The sequence below is a fragment of the Notothenia rossii genome (assembly GCF_949606895.1).
Source record: "Notothenia rossii genome assembly, chromosome: 1".
Lineage (NCBI taxonomy): Eukaryota > Metazoa > Chordata > Actinopteri > Perciformes > Nototheniidae > Notothenia > Notothenia rossii.
This window is the reverse complement of record NC_136912.1, coordinates 22414725-22437887: the sequence shown is the minus strand read 5'-3', so window position 1 is coordinate 22437887 and position 23163 is coordinate 22414725. Positions and strand designations below refer to the sequence as shown.

Below are 23163 nucleotides of genomic sequence, written 5' to 3'. Positions count from 1 at the left end.
CAATTTTGAATTACTATTACAATTTTGAGGAGAATATGATACTTTTACTCCATTACATTCAGCTGAACTGATCATGAAAGTCATTCCTGGGGATTTAACCACTTGATATGACCTAGCAGAAATGAACTCCATCACAAGCAGCTCCAACATTGACATACTGCAGTAATGTATTGGATAATAACTCACACAGGTGTTCTCAGTTAACTATTTGGACCAATGCTCAGGCTGAGGTTGGACACAATTATGCTTATTTTGTGGGGTGGCAAATCCCAACGAATCAATAAACCTTTTTCACAGAGCAGGAGAAACACAGGTGTGTTATTGTTTTTGACACTTTTGAAGCCAGTGAAGTAGAACTATAAAAAGGTCAATATTTTGGCTATCTAAGGCCCGGTTCAGACAGAAAAACACAAGGCACCCTAAGGACAATAAAGGCATTGTTAGAGGGCGAGGGAAAGAGAGAAATCAGCTGTGACCTGCATCTACAATGAAAAACTAGGCAGGAATGCAGTTTTGTTCCTTGACCCATTTTCAATCCTTGCTTACATGTTTTCTTTTCACAGATGATTTGCACCGTATTTACTTTAACTTCAATGTTCATATTTCCTTCTATGCAACAAAAAAAGCGCAGGGTGTAACTCAACATTTGGTGGACCTCTGTGATATTTCCATTGGAATACATGGAGTGCAAAAACCTTTTCTCAAGCATTGGGGCCTAAATCTGCAATTTTTCCCTACCATATTTGTTTATCAATTATGTGAGGAACGTAGAGGATGTGCATTTTGAATGATATCTTGTTTTAAGAAAAATGTGTTTTATTATACTTATAGGTAAACATTTGGTCTATTTTATTTATTTGTTTAAATAAGCCTGTAGTTAGTTTCTACCACACCTTTACATGTAAAACATTTGAAAAACATTTTCCTCTCTTCAACCTTTCATTTTTATAAAAATAAAGGCAACTAAAACATAGTGCATGCTGAGTCACTGCCACTCTCACTTGGACTAAGTGAAATAAAACTGAGCCAATGTTAGTGTTATTAGTATTAGGAGTGCTTTTCCTACAATGATAAGTCAAAATGTCTGATGTGAAAACAGCCTACCATCCTGGCTTTAGAGTGAGGTCTGCTATCTGTCCCCTAACAGCAGACCCCTCTCTGTTTTGCCTTCCCCCCTCCATGTACCCCTTCCTCTTCCTTTCGCGTTCACTGTTACTTTGAAACACTTGAACCAACAGATACATTTAGCCCTGTCCTGCATGTGCTCTCCTCTCACTCCCTCCCTCCGTCATTAAAGACACAGAACAGCCACGCAGAGGAGGAAGAGGTGTTTACTTTATTGTGCTGCTGGAGCCTTTTCTCATTTCAGCCCACCTACCAAAGTGTCACTCCCTCTGCTCTGTTTGGCTGATAACGGCTCCTAACGTCCCAGCATGATGGTGTTATAATCTCTACTGTTTTCTCATTTGGTCCCTCTCTTCCGAGAGCCTTTTCTGTAAAACCCTGTCTGTATAAATAGGTTTCAATTATTTAAAATCTTTTAATTTGGTATGGTTCGTCTTCTGAGAAAGGTTACGCTGGAAGAAGAGTAGAGCTGAAACAATTGGTGAATTGATTGATAGGTAAATAAATATTATATTAATCAGCAACAATTTTGATAATGGATTATTTAAGTCATCTGTAAAGTAAAACAAAGCATATTTGCAAAAACAATTTGACATCCGTTAAAGTGATATATAAACAAATCTGCGTGTTACACCAAAGATTATAATTGTATTTGTCGGAGCCTTAAATCGACAATGTTATTACGTTTTTGTGATCAAGCAGGAAAGAAAACAAATAGAGAGTTTTTAAGAAAAACCGTCTATATTCATTCATAGTGCTGGTGATTTCTCCAACTGGATGAATGCAAACAACACGTTTCTTTTCATCAATACTTAGGTTTCATATTCCAATATTTTTCCTCTTCAGACTGCTGACAGGGCTGATCTGGAGATGTGGATTGAAGGATTAGAGGGGAATGCAGAGGGTCGCTCCTCAAAGGGCAGCGTCAGCTATAGACACACAGTATCTTGTTCAGTGTAACATTTACATGATCTCAGACAGGAAGGCAGTTGGGCACAGCCTCAGGCTGTGACCCACAACCTTGGCCTCTCTCAGGGGAACTACATTGAAAAAGCATGTTGTTTCCCACTGAGCCAGAATTAAACAGAACTACTGTTGTACTAACCTCGAAAAGAGGGAAGTTACACAAGTGCCACTGGTAAAAGAGAAGCTGCAATTCAGTGGAATAAACTAAATAAACTAAAGTATGAGTAAAAGTGTGAAAGAGGAGGATATCATGTGAAGGTTAGTCAGTTAGCAAGGCTGATGGGGGGAAAAAGAAGTATCATTATAAAGAAACATTTCACAAATGTGTCTACTGCAGTACAACATCTCCACTCTTTGGCTACATTCAGCTCCTCTCTTTCTAGACTTTTTGAAATATAATGTTCCTCTTACAAAGGCCCTAGTGTCTACACTACAGCAATGTCTCCCACATTTATTAAACAGCTGTAGGCTGAGTTGACAAGAAGTTTGGCCAACGAAGCAAAGAACAAAAACAACATCGCACCCCCATTTTCTACCCAAACATGACTAATTGATAGAACGGTAAACTTCTGATGTTGAAAAGAAAACGTAGTATCTTGTTTTAACCGAACAATTTAGAAACATGGAATAAAGTAGTGATACTCCAGCCAACTTCAAAAACAACAAGGATAAGCCTGCAAAGAGTCCCACTTCTGCACTTCCCATGGTCATGTGCCTGAGTCTTGTGCCTAGTGGAGCAAAGCCAGGCCTCAAAGAAGTTCAAAGTACAGAAGCCATACCACATATAGGAAACCACACAAAGTAAGGCAGACAATAGAGAAAAAGGGGCACAATATTTTGAGGTAGGGGATATTCATAGAGCAGATGATAATACCGACACATTAATATGACTTAAAAGGGGACTAAGGAGACACTTCACAGCACAAAGACAATATATGCAGAGATTATTAGCTCATTATAATGTAATCACAGCACACAATAGGTGGACTTGTTGTCAAAATGCTGTGCTGAGTAAGGAAAAGGATATCTTGGATAAGAATAAATGAGGTCAGATAGGCGAACAGATAACACCAATGTTCTCATCTAAGAGGATTGTGAGGTCCAGCTCTGACAGGATGACAGGTGAGGCAAGCAGAAACTTGGATTAACAAAGTGGAAGACAGACTGCTAGACAAATAGTGGACTAACAAGAGCAGACTATACGTTTTACCAAAATACAGAGAGAAAGGTGCTTTCAGTTTATATGATGGTTTTTACAACAGTGCAAAGACTGTGTCACATGAGGGAGGTAAAAGCATGGGCGACCAGGGATTACAGGAAGAGGGTATGGCAGGGAGGGGAAAAGGGGAATCCACACACAACAGTCACTTTTGGACAATATGGTCCAATAATTAACCCCAATTACTTTTGAAAGTGCCTTTTTGTAAAACACATCAAAACCTAGGGTACTTTCCAGGATGAGAAAGAAGGCCGTTGTTTTAATTAAGGAAGTTATAAGTTGTCTTTTTAAGTCGAGTCATTCGAGTCAGCAACATCAAGCCAATATAACTTTCCATCACAACCCAAACTTTATCACAATCGCTTGATCAGAAAAACAAAAAGCAACTGCAAAAAAGGGTCCAATATTCTTCAGGTCAAATGGGAATATTGAATCTCACTTTATCGCACAAGGCTTTAAAGTGGCATGTGTGTGAAGGCAGCCATGAAAGAGAGACTGCTGAAGTGAGGGCTCAGATTAACACAGCGTGCAGATGGACTAGCCTCCTCTTCCAGGAGTGAAGTCCTGGCATAAGCACAATGGCTCTGGAGGTGATATCTCCATGACTCACTCGCACCTACATTTGGTTTGTGTTTGCAATGGCTAAGCAGACCGGATTTGCATGTACTCAACTTTAAAGAGGGTCTGACAGTCAGTAAGCCACTGATTAACAGAACCAGCAGCTTTAACAACATCCAGTTGAGGAATAGTGCCGTATTCAATAACAGATATGATTATTCACCCTTTCAAAAATCATGTTGAGCAACATGTTGAGCTAGGATGATTATGGACTGAGCAGTTTTTTTCTGATACAAATAAGACCATGCCTACTAGTCAAAAAGAGAACTATGTTTTATTTACATAATTCATTCATGTTTTTAAAAAACTGTAATAAGTTAATTGTATGCCACATTTGCTTCACAATTGTGGTCTTGCATGAATAGAAACGATCAAATAAACACATTATCTGACTGTATGCCATTCATCAAATAATCTTGTAGCTCTAATAGACTTTACTTCAAATATATAACCAAAAGCAGTAAAGATGTAACAATATTGCTTTGACCCCCACTGGTTTGCAGCAGATAAAACACATAAACCTGATTTGTATGCTTTAGTATAATCCCCATTCAAATGAAATAATATACTCAAACTCCAAAAGAAGTTTTATAAACCAACGGTTTCATCATTATCGAATGTTAATACAGACCGTCTCTACTCTATATGCATACAGTATATTCGAATTAAACTGCTGTCAGTTGTGGAAACCTTATTGATACTTATTTTTACAACCAGCACACCAACAGCAACCATACAATGATGCCATTTTCCACTCATAATTTCTTGACCAGTTATGGTAACATTAAGGCACTTGACCAACAACTGCAGGAGCCAAACATCACTTACAGTTAAAGAGGAAGAAAGCAGCAGTTTAAAGTCACTTGTAATTCCAACTGTCAAACAAACAGGCACATTTGACATTAAGACAGGACCTGTCTGACAGGTCTTTGTAGTAAGCTATATAAAAAAGTATAATAATTGAATTAATTTATAATGAGAACTAGTAGGTCAAGACCACGTTACAAGCCATGTTACGACTGTACTGCTATAGTCGTGTTATTTATCTCGAGTTAATGTAACAGAGTGCTAACTTGTTGAACTGGGCTAACAACAAGTGTCGCTAATGTGTTGTGGCTAATGCCAATGCTCGCCTACAAACCCAGTTAGCTTACTGTCCACTTAGCATGGCACTGAAATTAAACACACCCGCACAGACACACACAGCTTTCAGCGTAACTTACATCTTTCTGTTCTTGTTTGATGTTAAACAGTTTGAGTCGCTGGAGCCGTGCTTTCATCCCATCCGCCATAAACTTTACAAAAGCGAGATCTGAGCGGTTACTTCTCCGAGGCTCGCCCTTTTGACAGTGTGGGACACTTCAATTTAAATTTTATTGGAAAGTGGATTTTGCTCCCTGCGGTTAAATGTCAAGGTTTTCAACATAAAATTACAACACATCCGGTTGAAGTTTTTCAAAGTAAGATAATGAAAATCACTTCACATGGGATATCATTGACACACTACTTGATTGGCTCTTGTTTTGAAAGCCAAATAACCAACTTCAGTTTTTTTCCCATTTAAGTGTGGTTATCTTGTCGCAGCTAGATCCGCCAATGTGTTTGGACAATGGGGTGTACACAGTTCCTGTCCCGGGGCAGTCAAACTTTAGGCGGTAGACTTTTGGGTGGTTTTCCCTCTGGTGTTGCATGACTTAGATTGTGTCTATTATCTTCGTTGGTATGACTGAATATAAACAGTATTTCCGGTGTGTAAGCAGAGCAGACCTAATCATCAGCCAAGAATGATTGCCCTGGGGAGGCACTGCTGCTGATAGCTGGAATATGAGAAGTAAACCTTATGGTCTCTAGAAGTTACAAACCGTTGTCATGTCAAAGTCTACATTTGACAACGTTTTATCTCAAGTTTCACAGCATTGGTGCAGAACTGGTTACAATACAATTAAAATGTGTGTAAAATTACTTTGACATTGTAGTTTTACACCCAGGCATCAACTGCATTCCCATATTAACTAACATAAACTACTTTAACTAGGCCATATCTTATTAGCATTTATGTTTATCACTACTTGCTATTAAAGAGTGATTTTAATCAATTTACTTTTATAATTGAAAAACCAGAATACCCAATCCTCATGATGATAATACAGTCTTAATAAAATAGGTTCAGTTAGTAATACTGATATATATTATCTCATTACCATCAGTTCACTTTCTGAATAGTAATAAACAGACTAAAACATTGTGAACTTTGTACAATTCATTAGTGACACCCAGTGGTTACTTATTTCCCACTGCAGGAGCAGCAGAGTCAAATGACTTGTGAATGGTAACATTTTACCAGACATTCAATAGATAACTATTGCTGTTTTTTGGCTGGTAAGTGTTATTCTAGACACATATTTTAACAGTTTTTTGGCAATTGTATGCTGTTGGATTTACTGCATGGTAGAAGGATGCTAGTCATTGGGTTCATTGGTTGCTAAAAGGTGTAGGTTTAACTTTCAATTTTTTTTTTTTTAATTTATGATAGATAAAAAGGACACATGTTCATCACAATAAATCATAATATGTCTGTTATACTACAGTCCAGACAGTCTTTTTAATTTTTAAATATCATTAACATCACCCACATCTTTTACAGCAATATTTTCAAATGTGAGTCCATAAACACGATGCAAATAAATCTACCATCACTTCCCCCACTTGAAAGTGACAGAGTGTGATGTGTCCCAATGTGACAGAGCTAGAGCAACAGGTGGTCTGCCTGACATCATCATCATCATTGCATTCTTCAAAGGGCTGAAAAGAGACAGGGGGGAGAGAGAAACACACACACACACACACACACACACACACACACACACACACACACACACACACACACACACACACACACACACACACACACACACACACACACACACACACACACACACACACACACACACACACACACACACACACACACACACACACACACACACACACACACACACACACACACACACACACACACACACACACACACACCAACTGCTGAGCCAACGGAAGTGGTCGCCTTGGCAACATGACATCTTAATGTAAAGCAAGCTATTTTAACTTACACACAAGAATACACACACAAAACATCCTATGTGTGTATGATAAAGTAAAAATGAATCTGAATGTGGGGATTGATACCAAATAGAGTACATGTAGTGAGTAGTGACACATATGCACATATAGAGACACATGTCACTATTTACAGTACATCACAGAGCACATGCTGGCTGTTCATGTGTGTTAAGGTTATGCAGGTATTTGCCTGTAAACCGGGACTTGTGGAAAACAAACACAAAAAGAGTTGTAGGTCGAGTTCGAGCTGACATTTGTAATTCTTACTCCTAAGATTTAATTAGTATCTCCATCTCTATAATGTGGCTAACTCTTTTAATTCTTTGGTATGTTAAGCATGGCATGCAATGAGGATGCTATCAAATGTCTCTGGCTTGATTCAGGCACCAGCTGCAGCTTCACAGTGCAGAGGCTGTTGGCAAAGCCCAGCATGTGGAGGAGAGGTTAAAGGATTTAGAGGTCAGGAGTGTGCGAATGTGTGTTTTGTATGTGGACGTGTTTGTGTTTATGTGGTTGAAGTTAAAGCACAGTGAACATAGACTTACAAGGTGCCAATTCAAGATCCAGTTTCTCTCAGTGGGATGTGGTAATAAATAGTGTGATCACACTGAATGATCTGGCTACCTTTTTGTCAAAATGTAAGGAGAGTGTTGCCGGCTGAATCCTGATTCTCATGTGGTTCTATTAGTTTCCTGTCTGCTCTAGATTCTAAACTGACATGCAAATAGGTTAAGTTTAATTAGCTCTCTGCATGTTGCTTTCATTATGCTTTATGAGACTGTTCACTTTGACATGCAATAATCATGATGATTTGGGAGCTCTATTACTTTATGTAGATACCAAGGCTTTTCTACAACACACAAATTGCTTTGACTCAATCTAGGGCACAATGTCATCGTTACAGCTTTTGCTTGGGCACCTTAACTTTTATTGCTGTGTTTTCTAATTGGGATAATATTTAAGAAGAGTACACTTTTCCATTGTTTCTTACTTTGTATACACATGCATATAAGGCAAGGCAAGTTTATTTATATAGCACTTTTCAACACAAGGCAATTCAAAGTGCTTTACAAAAAATGAAAGCCATTTAGAAAATGGCATTTAAAATCAGCCATTAAAAAGAAAAGTTAATAAAATAAACATTAAAAGAAAAAATACATGGATAAAAGTTACAGTACAGTCTAAGATATGAATAGTTCAATTAAAAGCAGCGACAAAAATAAAAGTCTTCAGCCTGGATTTAAAAGTAGTCAGAGTTGCAGCAGACCTGCAGGTTTCTGGGAGTTTGTTCCAGATATTTGGAGCATAATAACTAAACGCTGCTTTACCATATTTGGTTCTGACTCTGGGGACAGAAAGCTGACCCGTCCCTGAAGACCTGAGAGATCTGGATGGTTCATAATTTAGCAGGAGGTCAGAAATGTATTTTGGGCCTAAACCATTCAAAGCTTTATAAACCAGCAGCAGTATTTTGAAATCTATTATTTGACACAGAGGAAGCCAGTGTGTGGACTTCAGAACAGGAGTGATGTGATCCACTTTCTTAGTGTTAGTGAGGACTCGAGCAGCGGCGTTCTGAATCAGCTGCAGCTTTCTAATAGATTTTTTAATGAGACCTGTGAAGACACCATTGCAGTAGTCCAGTCTACTGAAGATAAAAGCATGGACACGTTTTTCAAAATCCTGCTGTGACATTAGTCTTTTAAGCCTAGATATGTTCTTTAGGTGATAGTAAGCTGATTTAGTAACTGTTTTAATGTGACTGTTGAAACTCAGGTCAGAGTCCATGACTACACCTAGATTTCTGGCTTTATCTGTTGTTTTGAACATTGCAGGCTGAAGCTCAGCGCTAACTTTTATACGTTCTGCCTCCAAAAACCATTACCTAAGTTTTGTCTTTGTTTAATTGGAGAAAGTTCTGACACATCCAGTCATTGATTTGTTCAATGCACTTACTCAGTGTTTTAACTGGAGAATAGTATCCTGGTGAAATTGTTACGTAAATGTGTGTGTCATATGCAAAGCTATGGTAACTTATTTTGTTGTTCTTCATTATCTGAGCCAGTGGTAGCATGTAGACGTTAAAGAGAAGAGGCCCCAAGATGGAGCCTTGAGGTACCCCACATGTTATATTTGTCAACTCAGATGTGTAGTTACCTATAGAAACAAAGTTGTTTCTGTCCTTTAAGTAGTATAATGCCTGATACAGTAGTGTTTAATCTCATATCATTTCATTCATACACACTCACTCACCTTGGTGCTGTCCTGGCACTGGAAGACATAGCAGGAGTAGTTTGGTGCGTCTCGAACCAGGCAGCCAAAGCTGCTGGGCTCCTGGCTGTTGTGAATCAGCTTGGTCACTTGGTGAGGACGACATTCAAACAGCACTGTGTGAGTCAGAGGGTCCCAGACAACTCCCTCTCCCAGAACAGACACACATCGCACCCGCAATGCTGACACACACAGGAAAACTGTCTGATTACGGGTAGAAGGGTCCACCTGTCGCCCAGACCGCAACCCAGCACCCACATTCCTCTCCGCAGGCCAACACTTGCTGATCTCAGCCACCACCCAGGGCAGCATGGCCATGGTGGTCAGATGGTGGACCGGCAGAGAACCAATCAAAATCAGTTTGTATCGTATCTCCTCATCTTCCTCCTCCTCCTCTCCTTCTTCCTCTACCTTTTCCCCATGTGGTGAAATCCTTTTTCTTGTAGAAGAGAGCTTGCGCGGACACAGTGTGGAAGGGTTGCGATGTGAAAGTGATGGACATGAGCGGTGGTTTGAGGTCAGGTTAGGAGGGGGGTTTTCAGAGCTTAGAGGGCTAGAGGGTTCATCTCTTCTGGGCTTCACTTCAAAGTAGAGCCCCTCCATGGCTGGTGGGGCCGGACGCAGCCGTCTGCCTCCGCTTTTAGCTGCAAACATTCAGTCAGAGGACAGAGATTTTTAAAGAAGAACATTTACTGTGTTCCACTTTGCCATTTGTGTAGAATCTGGACACTGTTAATCATCTGAGTCCTCCATAGTAATCACAGGGTCATTTGGAGGGTACTAAACATGGACCACCTGGTGTTGTTTACGAACCCAAAACACATGACTACTGACCTACACTTGTTAGTCTCAAGGACACACAGACAAACACAGGACAGCTAAACTATAAGGATCATACTTGGCAAGTGTTGAGAGAAAGACGGGTAGCTCATTTCTCCTGCCCCACACCATTAACATACGTAAACGACATTAAAATCACTTTTATAGCTATTACCGTAAGAATAAGTATACATACACTGTGATAATGTGTAACGTGTAAGTAACTACGTCAACATTGATAGCAGGGCATGATGGAAATGCTTTAAAAACAGATAAGCCAGCTATGAAATGAAACGTTCCCGTGAAGTTAATAGAGAAAGAAAAGGAAGACGTCCAATACGTACCTCATATTTGACCTTGCAACATAAATCATTTCTTAATTTAAATTAAATGAGGCAGTGCAGCTGCCATATAGGTCGGTCTGCAGTAGAGGAACAACGGAAGTTAGAATGAGGTCTTATTTCAGGAGCGCAGCCCCACTTGCCTTCTTTTACTGGTGATTGTAATTTTACGCACGGGGCAAGTTATAGGCTATTTACGCACGAGGTTGCGCACACACTAAATCTACCACGGTTTATGTACGTTTTTCCCGATTTTGATCGATAGACCATCTTCTGGCTGATATTCTCATGCCGGTTCAGTCTTACCTGTTTACTGAAGTCTTGCCCGGTGAATGTCAGAGTCTACTAACATACACAGAAATAAAGAGCGAGGGAGAGCTTCACGGAGCACCAGCAGTCTGTAGTTTGAGTTAAATATAGAGACAGGGCAGACCCGACCTCCCTCCTCTCTGTTCTCAGATGGGACATGACCAGTGCGTGCTGCATGCATGCTCTCCACAGGATGCAGGGGCAATGTGTCCGCACGTAGCGTGAGTGTTGGTGCTTTACCTTCGACATTTCACTCCAGATGCACCGTTGGCAAGCGTTTTTATTGAGTTTAACTGTATTTTCAGCAAAGCATTTGAAATACAAGGCACATAAGGAAAGGTGAGGTTCTAATTCGACAATTCTTAGTGAACATCTATGCAATACTATAGGGAAAAGGGTCTTAATTGTAGATTTAATATGTTGTGTCAAGAGACAGAGTCCCTTTGAGTATTAACTATTCATATAAAAGTAATGCGCAGTGGGAGCATGTGAACAAAACATGTAAAATATTTCCACTTGGTGGTGCTATAAGCTTTTAGGCTTGGTCATTTTACATATCAGCAACTGTGGAATGACAGCTTCAAACTTAAAAATATATGTAACTGTAACTCTCAATGCCATATTGTTATGTAAGATATGACGCATTCAAAGTTTAGCAACAATTTACAACATCAATTAAAGGTATAGCTAGTTTTAAAGTTACAGTATAAGTTTCAGAATTTCTCTTTAACATTTGCACACTTATGTAACTCTTCATGTTAGCAACCTTGCAGTTGATGCTGAAAAAGCATCGGATGCATGTTTGTTAAATACAAGAGAATATACAGCATGTGTGTGAACCTAAATATCACAGTGAAACAGCATGACTGAGGAAGGGGGAACATTGTAAAGGTGTGCTTCCAAATCTCAAGCGTGAGGTAAACTCAATACAAACCATGTCACTTTTTAGATGTAAAACTGTCTCTGGATTTATCCCTACACCCAAACATTTGGCATTTAACCTGTAGATTAGATTAAGACTAACTGGCAGAAATGTATAAAACTGTCAATAAAGTAATGTCAAGCCTGTATTAAATCAAAAGTCCTTTCTAGAGTAATTCAGACACTCTGTGAAATGCTAGGACATATTAGTTACAGTTGGTTCTGTAAAGTAATGTTTGTCTATCAGTGTTACTCAGGCTTGGGCTGCAGCTTATTCTTCTCTGGCTCAAAGAAGTTTTCAACAATAGCGTCAACCAATTCATCCAGCTCCTTCTTCAGGTGCGTCACATCACTGTTGAGAGAGTCACAGGGGGAACAAAACATGACAATGAAGTGACTGGGTTGCCATTTAAACGCAAGACATTTAGAAGTGAAACAATTTGTCAATTTATAGAAAAGTGCCAACTGTTTTTTATAATCTATTGATTGTTTAACTCACGAAAGGTGAGGATATGCTGCTTTTAAAATGATATCATTTTTATTTGATATCTTTGAGATGGACTAAACAATATTCACTGTTTTGGGTTTTACCTTAGGATATTGTAAACTTACTTTTTTCTGTCATTTTACATTATAAAATGATTAAAAGATAATCAAAATAATCAGTAGTCATAAAGCCACCCGCTGGCCAGGAGCCTCATTTATAAAGCCTTGCGTAGGATTTACGTGGGAAGGCTGCTTACGTAGGACAAAGCAAATAAATATGCACAGACATTTTCCGATTTATAAAAACACTGCGCACGCACGTCCTACGCCGGTTTCCCTTTATAAATCACAATCAACTCGAAATGCGGCGCAGCTTTTGACTTTCATTTTTGACTGACTGCATGAAGAAGATCACAGGAAATGATGACAGAACAGCTAAAAAAGACATTTTACACCGTGTCAGATTTTGGTTCTTTTGGGGAGGTGGAGACAAATCACATTGTTTGGTGGATGCAGTTTGAACCAGAGTAGCAGCATGGAGGTCGGATCGTTTCCATACTTCCTGTGTTTTATGAGCGAATTATCAAGTCTTAGCAAACGGCATAAAACATGATAGTATATAAAACCATGCTCGTATCTATACAACCTATAGAAAAGCAAAACGGCCTCAGTTTGGACCTAATTCTGTCCTTCTGTTTACCGCATCAATTATGAGAATACATGTCATAACATTAAGACAACATATTCGAGGTGGTTTTCAATAACCTTTCCGTATTTATTTATTTCTCCAAGTTATGTTTTTGTGCGCACTGAGGAGTCGCAAACAGGCTTTAATCATTTTATCATTGGCTTTAATACATTTTTGCAAATTAATTATTCGTATATGATACATGAGGTAACATTTTATTTATGGTATTATTTCCACATATTTCTTTCCAACGGTGTCGCAATTTCTCGTCTCTCCCGTTTTTGTGCGTACCGCGTACGGATGGGTCAGAGTTTGCGTCGAGGACCGCACATTTTCCCGTCAAGTTTGTTTTTTATAAAATCGCAAACATTGCTTAGAAACTGGCGTACACCATCTTTTGAGCGTACGCACCGTTTATAAATGAGGCCCCAGGGGCTGCTCACGTAGTAGAAATCCGAAAAATAGGTCCATACACTTTCCGCCACTTTCCGATTCACCAAACATTGCGTACCTTCCTCAGGCAGTGTGTTTGTACCGGGGACAGGAGACCCCCCCCCCCCCCCCCCACTTTATGAGAAACTGTAAAAAATGATCGGGGAATCCCTCCGGAGTGGAGTCATGACGACTGAATCTGAATTATGTTTTTGTATTTGGTGGTTTGTGTCCCAGCTGTCGATCAGCTGTGCGCAGCGTCTCCACTGCAGCCTGTGGATCTCAACCCCCGCCCCCCTCCGCAGCAACTCTATATCCACCAGTTAAAGGAAATACAACTAATGTGTTGTGTTACATTAGCTGTACAATTTACCACATATGGTGCTCTTAGTTTCCATACCTCCTGTGTTTTACGAGCGACTTATCAAGTCTTAGCAAACGGTATAAAACACGATTAGACGTGATATATAAAACCATGCTCGTATCTACAACCTATAGAAAAGCAAAAAGGCGTCAGTTTAGACGTAATTCTGTCCTCCTGCTTACCGCATCATTTATGAGAAAACATTTCATAACATTAACACAACATATTCGAGGTGGTTTTAAATAACATATCCGTATTTATTTATTTCTCCAAGTTATGTTTTTGTGTGCACTGAGGAGTCTCAAACAGGCGTTTGTTAAATCATTTTAAGATTAGCTTTAATCAATGTTTGAAAATGAATTCTTCATATAAATGAGGTAACATTTTATTTATGGTATTATTTCCACATATTTCTCTCCAGTCTTCCTTCTGCCAACTGTGTCGCATTTTCTCGTCTCCCCCGTTTTTGTGCTTAGTGCGTACGGATGGGTCAGAGTTTGCGTGGAGGACCGCACGTTTTCCCGTCAAGTTAGTATTTTATAAATCGCAAACATTGCGTAGAAACTGCCGTACGCCATTTTTTGAGCGTATATCCCTTTATAAATGAGGCCCCAGGTCTCCACAGTCCCCTACCTGTTTCCAGGAGCCGCACACAGTTCAGTATAGTATTTGATTTTCGGCTCCGTGCCGCTGGTCCTCATGGTGGCTACACCCCCATTGGCGAAGCTGAAGGTAATCATCTGACTGGACCTGGAGGTGGGAAGAACCTAAGAAAGAGAAAAGAGTGATGGATTAATAAAAAAGAAAACAAAATACAAAAAGGGAAGTTCTGTTCCAATGGACAACTTGAAGGAAATTATTCATATACAAACACATTTGCATAAAATACAGAAATGGAGTTCACATATTCAGTTTCTCATAGGATGCTGAAACCTTAAAAGCCCCTCAACAACAAGCAAACAGTCACTTATTTATGGTAAATTAACATTATACATTTAGGAGATAAAAACAATTTGCAAGGTTGCAGGAACCCTAACACAAAGCACACAGCAAAGGGCCAACACTGCAGAGTGAAGCATTGTGGCTTCTTAGGTATGACATTATAACTTTAGTGAGTAGTCAAGTTTAATAAAAATACACACATTTTTCTAAATATAACGACGCCTGCACCATCATTATTTCCATTTTCAAACCCACAGTAGCACTAATAAGCCGTTGTTTATTTCCATATCCAGCAGATAGAAACATTATCACAAGTCGTGACTCTAACTAACTAACTTTTCCATATTTATGGCTGCAAATATTGGTCAATATTATCATTGGTACATAAACATTTGGCATGTATCAAAGCAAGGATTTGTCCCCTCTAAATTAATGACATGTGTCCATGTGTATACTTACAGCCTTGTTGCTAGGCTGGTTGCTGTCGTAGCCAGTGGTCAGGTCCCGTACAGCAGAAATAGCGAAGCGGCCACATTCAGTGGGATAAGAGTCTTTCTGGCCACTGTGGGTGCGCAGGCGCTCAAACAAGCTGCGGATCACATCCTGGTCATGGCAGATGAAATAGGAGTTCTTACTGATGTGGTAGCCGTACCTGACAATGAGGAGGTGAGAGAGTCAGAGTGTAAGTCTACAGCTGAAGTCTATATATTTTAATGATAAAAAGTCCAAGCCATATGAGTTTACTGTATGTTGTCTTACTCTTCATAGATGTTAGTGACTTGTTGAGAAAGGCTTGAGCTTTTCGTGGCCAGATAGGAAATCATCTCTCCTGCTATGGCTGCAGCACTCACTCCATCCTTGTCCAAAACAGAGGGACTACACATATACCCTGCAACACACACACAGTTCACTCTTGGTATGCGTCGCCTCCAGCTGTTTCTTTTTATTAACTGTGTGTGCAAAGGTATGCGATTTCAATTACAGCACCAGAAGCATTTTATGAAAATGCTCCAAAGTATGTGATGTTGTAATTGTGAGTTTATATGAACATTTGTCATATCCTTAAACAACGTTTAAAACAGTGCATGGTGATTGACCGCTAACTAACTAAGACCAAAGTGCATGTCTGATATTTTTCTTTCTCCAACTTCAATGATTGATTTATTTGCTTAACAAGTAACTATACTTTACAACATTGTAAATGCTCTTGAGTAACCATTTATCAGACAGCTGGCCACAGAGGAAGTGCTTGAAGAAGTTAAGTGTTAAGCTGTCAGGTATTATGAGATGTATTGTTAGAGTAGTTAATACAACTTTATTGTAAAAGGTTAAGGATGGGAAAATGAAAGATTTTATGTTATAGTTTTATTTAAGTTTAGTTTAGTCTAAGAGTTGATTACTGTAGCAGTGTGTCTGTGTAGACACATTTATCATGACACAGTTAGACCAAAGCATGCTTTGTTGGCAGCCATCTAAAGGCAGATTGTTGAGGAAACTACATTTAAGTTTTTCCACTGTATTATTTAGCTTTTACTTTTATATGTACTCTTCTTGGCTAGTTTTTATCATTGACCAAGGTTTCTGCAATGACCATTATCCCAAATAAGATCTTGTGAACTGGCAAAAGGATTTTGTTAAGACTCTAATTGTGCTTGCCCACCAACTGACCCTAGATACATTTACATCAGATGAATCCTCTTAGCATGACATTGTGTAGATCATTAGAAGAAAAAATAATGTGATGCAACCCCAAAATTAATCAGATATGCTGTCATTAATGTGTGTGTGTGTGTGTGTGTGTGTGTGTGTGTGTGTGTGTGTGTGTGTGTGTGTGTGTGTGTGTGTGTGTGTGTGTGTGTGTGTGTGTACCTATGGCCTCTTCAAAGGCAAACACCACAGTCTTGCCCTGGTCCAAAAGGTCTCTGGCTCTGTTTCCCATCCATTTGAACCCTGTAAGTGTTTCCTGTGCAAATAGTGGGGACAGTAAGCATCAAGTCTAGTTTGAAAAAGTTCAGAAATGTGAAATGGTGAAGTTTATGAGTGCATTTTACTGTATAATTAAATATGTCTTAGCCACATTTTACTCACAATGTTCTCTTAATGTATTATTGCTAACGTTTTCTAAGATCAATCATTACAAGATGACACATACTGGAAAAATGCAATTAAGGTTGCCTTTTTGTAACAGTAAGCACAACAACTTCTGGATGCATGAGGACATTAACGTCAGATCTGCGCTTTAAAAAAACAAACATTTGGCACAGTATGTTTTTGCTTTCGAGTTTCGCATTTATTAGAGATTTTAACCAAGAAGTTGACTAGGGTTACCTCAAAGTGGAAGCCTTCCTTGAGGGCGATGGCGCGCAGTATCTTGGATGAGACGGTGCTCGCCAGCATGTAGAGGTTTTTCACCTCAGCAGCAGTGTCAGAGTTCTGCTCTTTCCAACAGCGGAACATCCACCATCCAAGCAACGCACCCAACTCATTACCAGTGAACACTCGCCACTTTCCACTGAAACAGGCAGAGGGGAGAGGTCATTTTAAGTGCGGAATTGCAAACAAACATAGCCTTATATATCGACGTCTGTGTTGTTTAAAATGTTGCTTTTGCATCGCTTCTGGAATTGGAAAGGTGTGAGAAAAAGTTAACAATCTGCAATTACACCAACAAAAGTACATGAACATTATATTTACACAAACCTCTCCTGCTTTTCAGCGATGGCCAGGCGATCAGCATCAGGATCATTGGCCAACACAAAAGCAGCGCCCTCCCTGTCTGCCAGTGCAAACGACAGAGTCTGCAAAAACACACAAACGTTACATCTTCATCCTAAAACCCACCGTGTTTATATGACTCTTTGTGATGTGAATGCTCAGAACATACCAGGACTCCCTCTCCTTCCTCAGGATTGGGATATTTGACAGTGGGGAATTCAGGGTCCGGATCTTTCTGTTCCTCTACAGCGTATGGAGGGTGGAGGTCAAAGGCCTGAAAAGCTGACTGGACAAATGTGTGGCCCACGCCGTGCACAGATGTATGCACGATTTTTACCTCTGAACTCTTGTTTATGTCCCTGTAAAGACAGAAGCCAGAGTCAAAACGTTTCCATGCATACTTCCTTTCAGCTCTGGAGTTTCTGTGTTTGTCCTAGCATACAGTTTTGTCTCATACTGTACATGCATTTGAAATGTTGAGCAGCAACAGGCAATGATTCTGCACAGTTCTTGTATTTCTATGTCATGCCTTCCTCAGTTTTTAAAAACATTTTTAAATACATGCTGCTCAATGGGTAATCTCTAGTTATTTATGGAGCACCTGTGGTGACAGTGTTTCTGGATGGCTTTGAAGTATTGTGTGTGGATGTCCTGGTAGGGGTCTTTGAGCAGGGGGCTCTTCAGGGCCTCCTCTGTGCTCCAGGACTTGGGCCAGGGCTCCAGGTTCTCCTCTATGGCCTTGGCGATACCTTTGTCATGAGGAGAGACGATCTGGGCCCCGTTCTCCCAGTACACCTGAGACACAGACAAAGCAGCACAGGAAAGGAAGAACGACAGAATTAGGATTGTGACCTGTTTGAAATATCGATAAATGTGCTGATTATATTATATTTTTGTATTGGTTAAACATTTTTCTTTAAAAAGTTAGAAAACTATTAAAAAAGCAAAACATAATTTCATGCAGTCAAATGTTGAAATGACCTATTATGTTAACAGTCTGAAATCACTAGACATGACATACAAAACAGGAACTTCAAAAAACTGGAACCAGGAAATAGTTTGTTTTCATTTTCTGTCGATCAACTAACAGTCATTTTTTTGACTTTACACTGAACTAGATGTTACAACTTAAAACAACAGGGAGGAGGTGAGGAAGTTACCTTGTAGCCATTGTCCTGTTTGGGGTTGTGCGAGGCGGTCACCATGATACCAGCGCACAGACCCAGCTGAGAAACTGTGAACGGCTGCAGGGAGCAGAGGAGAAATGTGTCATATTTCCAATCATTTCAAAGAAATACTACACAATATCAAATACTGTGTACTGCAAGGCCACAATGTGTCAATGTCGACAGATAAACATAAGCCCAACATGACATGCATTAGGACATTTCCAGGTGAAAATCTAGTAAATAGTTTCAGAGAAAAAAGAAGTGCGTGCCTCATACAGACACACAAACAATTTTTTTTGTTACCGGCTGTTGGTCATTTTAAGCCCAGCAAACAGAATACAGAACAAACTGGGAATTTTGCATTTAGGTAAATCTAACTTGATTTATGCTAAATGATTTGAGTCCTGTGAGAGACGACAGCATTATGACCAACTGGGCGTTACCTATTTGACTTATGCAATGTGCACTAAATAAAGGGGAAGTATACTTTTTGAATGGAATTTGCCCTGTAGCTTCTGTCCCACTGTAGCAACGCAACACTTACACCAGACCAACTGATCTGACTTAATATGTATTCAATCACAAATATACCTTACACATTTGATTGTGAGAATGTTTAACTGATGTTATTTTCATTTGGTAAGGTACTATATCATCTGTGACTGCAATACAAAATGAGGAAATTACAAAAGTTTAAGTGATTACCACAAAGGGTGTCGGGGTGATATCAGAGAACAGGTGGACCGGCACCCCCCGGCTGATGAACACAGCAGCGGCCAGGCTGGCGAAGCGTTTGCTGCCGCCCCCGCTGGGGGGGTGGGCCCGGGCGTCGTACCCAATCACCACCCCACGCTCCTGAATGTTATCAAAACTGTCCTCCAGGTAGCTACAGAAACCCTGTAAAAAAGAAAAGATTCAGAGAAATAGGAGATTAATGTTTCTAAACTTGCATTGTGTGACATTTAACAACACCTACAGGTAGTCAGTAAAACAATCGCTGCACTGAGATACTACTGTGACATGTCTTTTCAAACATCAGAGAACAAAATCAATAACGTCATGTCTAGGCTTTGCATGTGACTTGATGCTTAATGTGTGGTAGTAGTTTATCCATTAACCAACCTGTGTGGTCTGGATGATAGTGAGGTCATTCATACAGCATGTGCCGGGGCCCATAGCTGCTCTCAGACCTGCTGTACCAAACTCCATCCTGGAGGAGAAGCATTTCTTCAAAGCCTCCACCGCACCTTTCTTCACCAGGTCCTGCACCATTGACACGGTCTTGGGATTCTGGGGAAGGAAAACATGAACATATTTGAATAAATCCAACATAATTAAATGTATTAATAACAGTCAACTGGAGATTAGGTTTGAAAAGTTAGTTTGATAGTCAATAAAACATCAGAAAGTAATGTAAAAACTGCACATTTTCCCAAATCTCAAGAAATTTGACTATATTACAATACTAGAACATTTACTTGAGCATTGAAGTGTTTGGCAAGTTATTTGAGAAGAGATCTATGCTGAAGACTGCAGTTGAAAACTGGATGTCTTGCTAACACTGGGACATTTAAAGAAACATGTGGTTTAGGTCTGTTAAGTTAGTCAGTGTGGGTTTATGTTTACGTTTATATAGCACTTTTAAACAAAGTGCTTTGCTGGTAATACATTGTTATGTGTAATATAATATAAAGCTACTATAATGTGCAGTTTCAAGGAAGGATGTACTTGTTCTTCTGAGGGACTTACAAGCAAAACGCAGGAATCTTTATCAACTATATTGCATTAAGTTGTGAATTAATATCGTGTCCATTTTCCCAAAAAGATAATAACTTGTACTGAAGAATAAGTCTGGGGAGAATTGGCAGCCAAAAACACAGCATGTGGGTCCATATGATGGTTCCTATTAAAATGTGCCATTTGACAAACTGCCCTAACACAATTATGTGAAGACTAATGAACCAGGGTCCCTTTTCTAATGTGACCTGATGAGAGGCATCCCCCGTCTCTTTAAGGCCATGAATGACTTGGTTTGTTTAGGTCTGAGGGCCAGATGCACGTTAGTCTGATTACACGTCAGTTTGCTCTTTTACACGAGACCTGAGCTTTCTCTCTGGGAAATTACTAATAATCAGAATATCTGTCTGTTTAAGTTCCTTTGTCCTTTTGATGAGGACAGTAGGGAGGCAGAGACACATAGCATGTAAATATGTTGTGTTTTGATTTACAGCTAAATAATTGTAACTTAACTAAATAAAGGTATACACCGAGAACACAAAGCTTTATTTAAAAAAATGCATTTTTCCATACATTTACCTTGGAGGTTTCCAGATAACTATAGTTTTGGTAGGGTTAAAAGGTAACCTATATTAAAGAACTGCTACCAAAGAACTACCAATTATATGCATTCATTATTTATGTATGTATTGGAGACTTGCCTGTTGACAGATTGTACATTTTGCATGTTAAACTTACTTGGTAAAACTACAAAGGATTTGAGATTATTTATTGGTTTGGGAGGGAAGCAAATAATCAATGTCTCTGTATTCCCTTGAATAATAATAGTCATTTGTTTATGAGCCTAGAATTATTATGACAATTACAGACCTGTAAAATAAAGCATTATTAAAAGGTCACAGTAAAATGTTTCTATGAAAAGCTTATTATGAAATAGCCTTTTTGTGTATGATGTCAGTCACTCACACTGTACCTGACGCCACATTTGCAGTAAAAGTTAGTTAGTGATTCTTGTGAAATGCTATAAAAAAAACTATGGGGGAAAGTACATTTACTAAAGTTGCTTACTTTGTATTAGTTTTAACTTTACTTGAGTAACTCTAAAATGATACTAAACTAAAACTATATATATTTTTTTTTTCTCTGGCATAATTCGCTAATAAACAGGTTCAGATTATTAATACAAAATATACTCAACTAATCAATCATGATGTATTATTAAGATCAAACTACCAAGCATATTAAACTAAATTAGCTCCACCTTAACCAACTGCAACATTGAAGTGATGAACATATTAAATCAATAGTTATAATCCAATAATATGAAAAACACATTGGGACATTGAGTACTCAATGCATTTCTATGTCCATACACTGTAGTAAATCAACTTTTAGTAAACAGATCAGACAACCTCTTCCACCACTCTAAACATATTATCACGCTACACACTATATAATAATAGCATACAGTAGAACAGAACAGTGGCTGTAAATTATAGTTTGACAGTGAATCCCGTATAACCCAGCACATGCAGCTAGCAGCTAGCTGTCAGCTCACCTTGTCAAACTGCAGCCACTGCCTGACAGCCTGCTGCAGCTCAGAGTCTCCCGCTATGGATGAACCGTTCTCCATGTCGCTGCTGTTCCGAGTCAAGAAGCTGTCCAGCTCACCAGATATGCTCAAACGAGGTGAGTATGCTCGTATGCTCACACTGAAGCCTTTAACAGCACATCAAAGGGGAAATGCAACTGAAGATGTGATGACTGTCGACAGCGCGGGGCGGAGCAACGTAACGCGTCACGAGTTTCTCATCTGCTGCCTTCACAGGTTTCCGCAATCGTGGTAATTATATGACATGAGGCAAGAGGGGTTCAATGACTGTTTCAATACAGTCTATGGCAGGGGTGACAAACTCAATTTCATCGCGGGCCACATTCGCAGAAAGGTTGCACTCAAAGGGCCGGTTGTAACTTTAAGACTATATAAATATACATATATAAATATATAATATATATTAAATAATGTATCATATTATATTATTGCCTCTGCATTGGATTATTATCGGATAGGATAATAACTTAGTAATTAACTACGTCTGAAAGCAGAAGACCAGGGCAAATAATTGCAAGTCTCTTCAGTGCGTATGTCACAAAACGAGATGCATTGTGGGACATGTAGTTTATGGGCAACCTGCTTCTGTAAAGTGGCATGCAACCGTATAATACACTTATTATATTCTTTGAAAGCTCTTGCGGGGCCACATAAAATGAAGTTGCGGGCCAGATTTAGCCCCCGGGCCTTGAGTTTGACACCCCTGCTTTAAGCCGATAAAGGACAGGAAGGACACTGAAGCTACAGGTTAACATTTCAGTTGCCCATCGTCTAATGCAGGGGTGTCAAATGCCTTGAAACTTGAATCTTGAATTGTATTAATACTAATAATAGATTTATTTTGTTAGCGCTTTTACATGTGCTCAAAGACGCGTTACAGATATAGTGAAAAGAAAAGAAAAGAAAGGAACAACAAATAAATATATTGTTAAAGTTAAAGTCAAATAATACAAAAATAATCACACATTAAAAGCCAGTATTGTAGTACAGTATTGTTTATTATATTCTTTGCAAGGCCACATAAAACGAAGTCGCGGGCCGGATTTGGCCCCCGGGCCTTGAGTTTGACACCCCTGGTCTATGGTTTCAACTAAGAAACTAAACCGAGATAAGTCAAACCAAATCTTGCAATGGTGGGATGTGAATATTCATGTTACTATCATTTAGTTATTTCCCATTGTTTGAACTGTAGTTTTAGTAGCAAAGTAGTATTTAAAATAGTACACAAAAGTTGTATTGTAAAGCGGCTCTCACTGCGAGAGTTCTTTTTCAAATGTTAGAAAAATACATGAGTTTTACTTTTTCTATTGCA

The 23163-nt window shown here is 39.3% G+C and overlaps 2 protein-coding genes across 2 annotated transcripts in view; both read right to left on the bottom strand.

Moving 5' to 3' along the window:
- tbc1d1 (TBC1 (tre-2/USP6, BUB2, cdc16) domain family, member 1) overlaps window positions 1-10919 on the bottom strand; it is a 42994-nt gene extending 32075 nt beyond the window's left edge. The window contains exons 1-2 of the mRNA XM_079649229.1: window positions 10783-10919; window positions 9299-9960 (exon numbers count right to left, since the gene is read on the bottom strand). Coding sequence (XP_079505355.1) covers window positions 9299-9919 — 621 coding nt within the window. The 5' untranslated portion in view covers window positions 9920-9960; window positions 10783-10919. The remainder of the gene's footprint in view (window positions 1-9298; window positions 9961-10782) is intronic.
- Window positions 10920-11047: 128 nt separating this feature from the next.
- Window positions 11048-22042, bottom strand: pgm2 (phosphoglucomutase 2). Its single transcript, XM_079657383.1, has 13 exons — window positions 21798-22042; window positions 19625-19792; window positions 19208-19399; window positions 18494-18577; window positions 17935-18128; window positions 17503-17692; window positions 17319-17416; window positions 16947-17130; window positions 16488-16581; window positions 15378-15507; window positions 15078-15270; window positions 14310-14443; window positions 11048-12058 (listed from the first exon to the last, which is right to left on the bottom strand). The coding sequence occupies exons 1-13, from the start codon at window positions 21870-21872 to the stop codon at window positions 11956-11958; spliced, it is 1839 nt and encodes a 612-aa protein (XP_079513509.1). The 5' UTR covers window positions 21873-22042; the 3' UTR covers window positions 11048-11955.
- Window positions 22043-23163: the final 1121 nt, after the last annotated feature.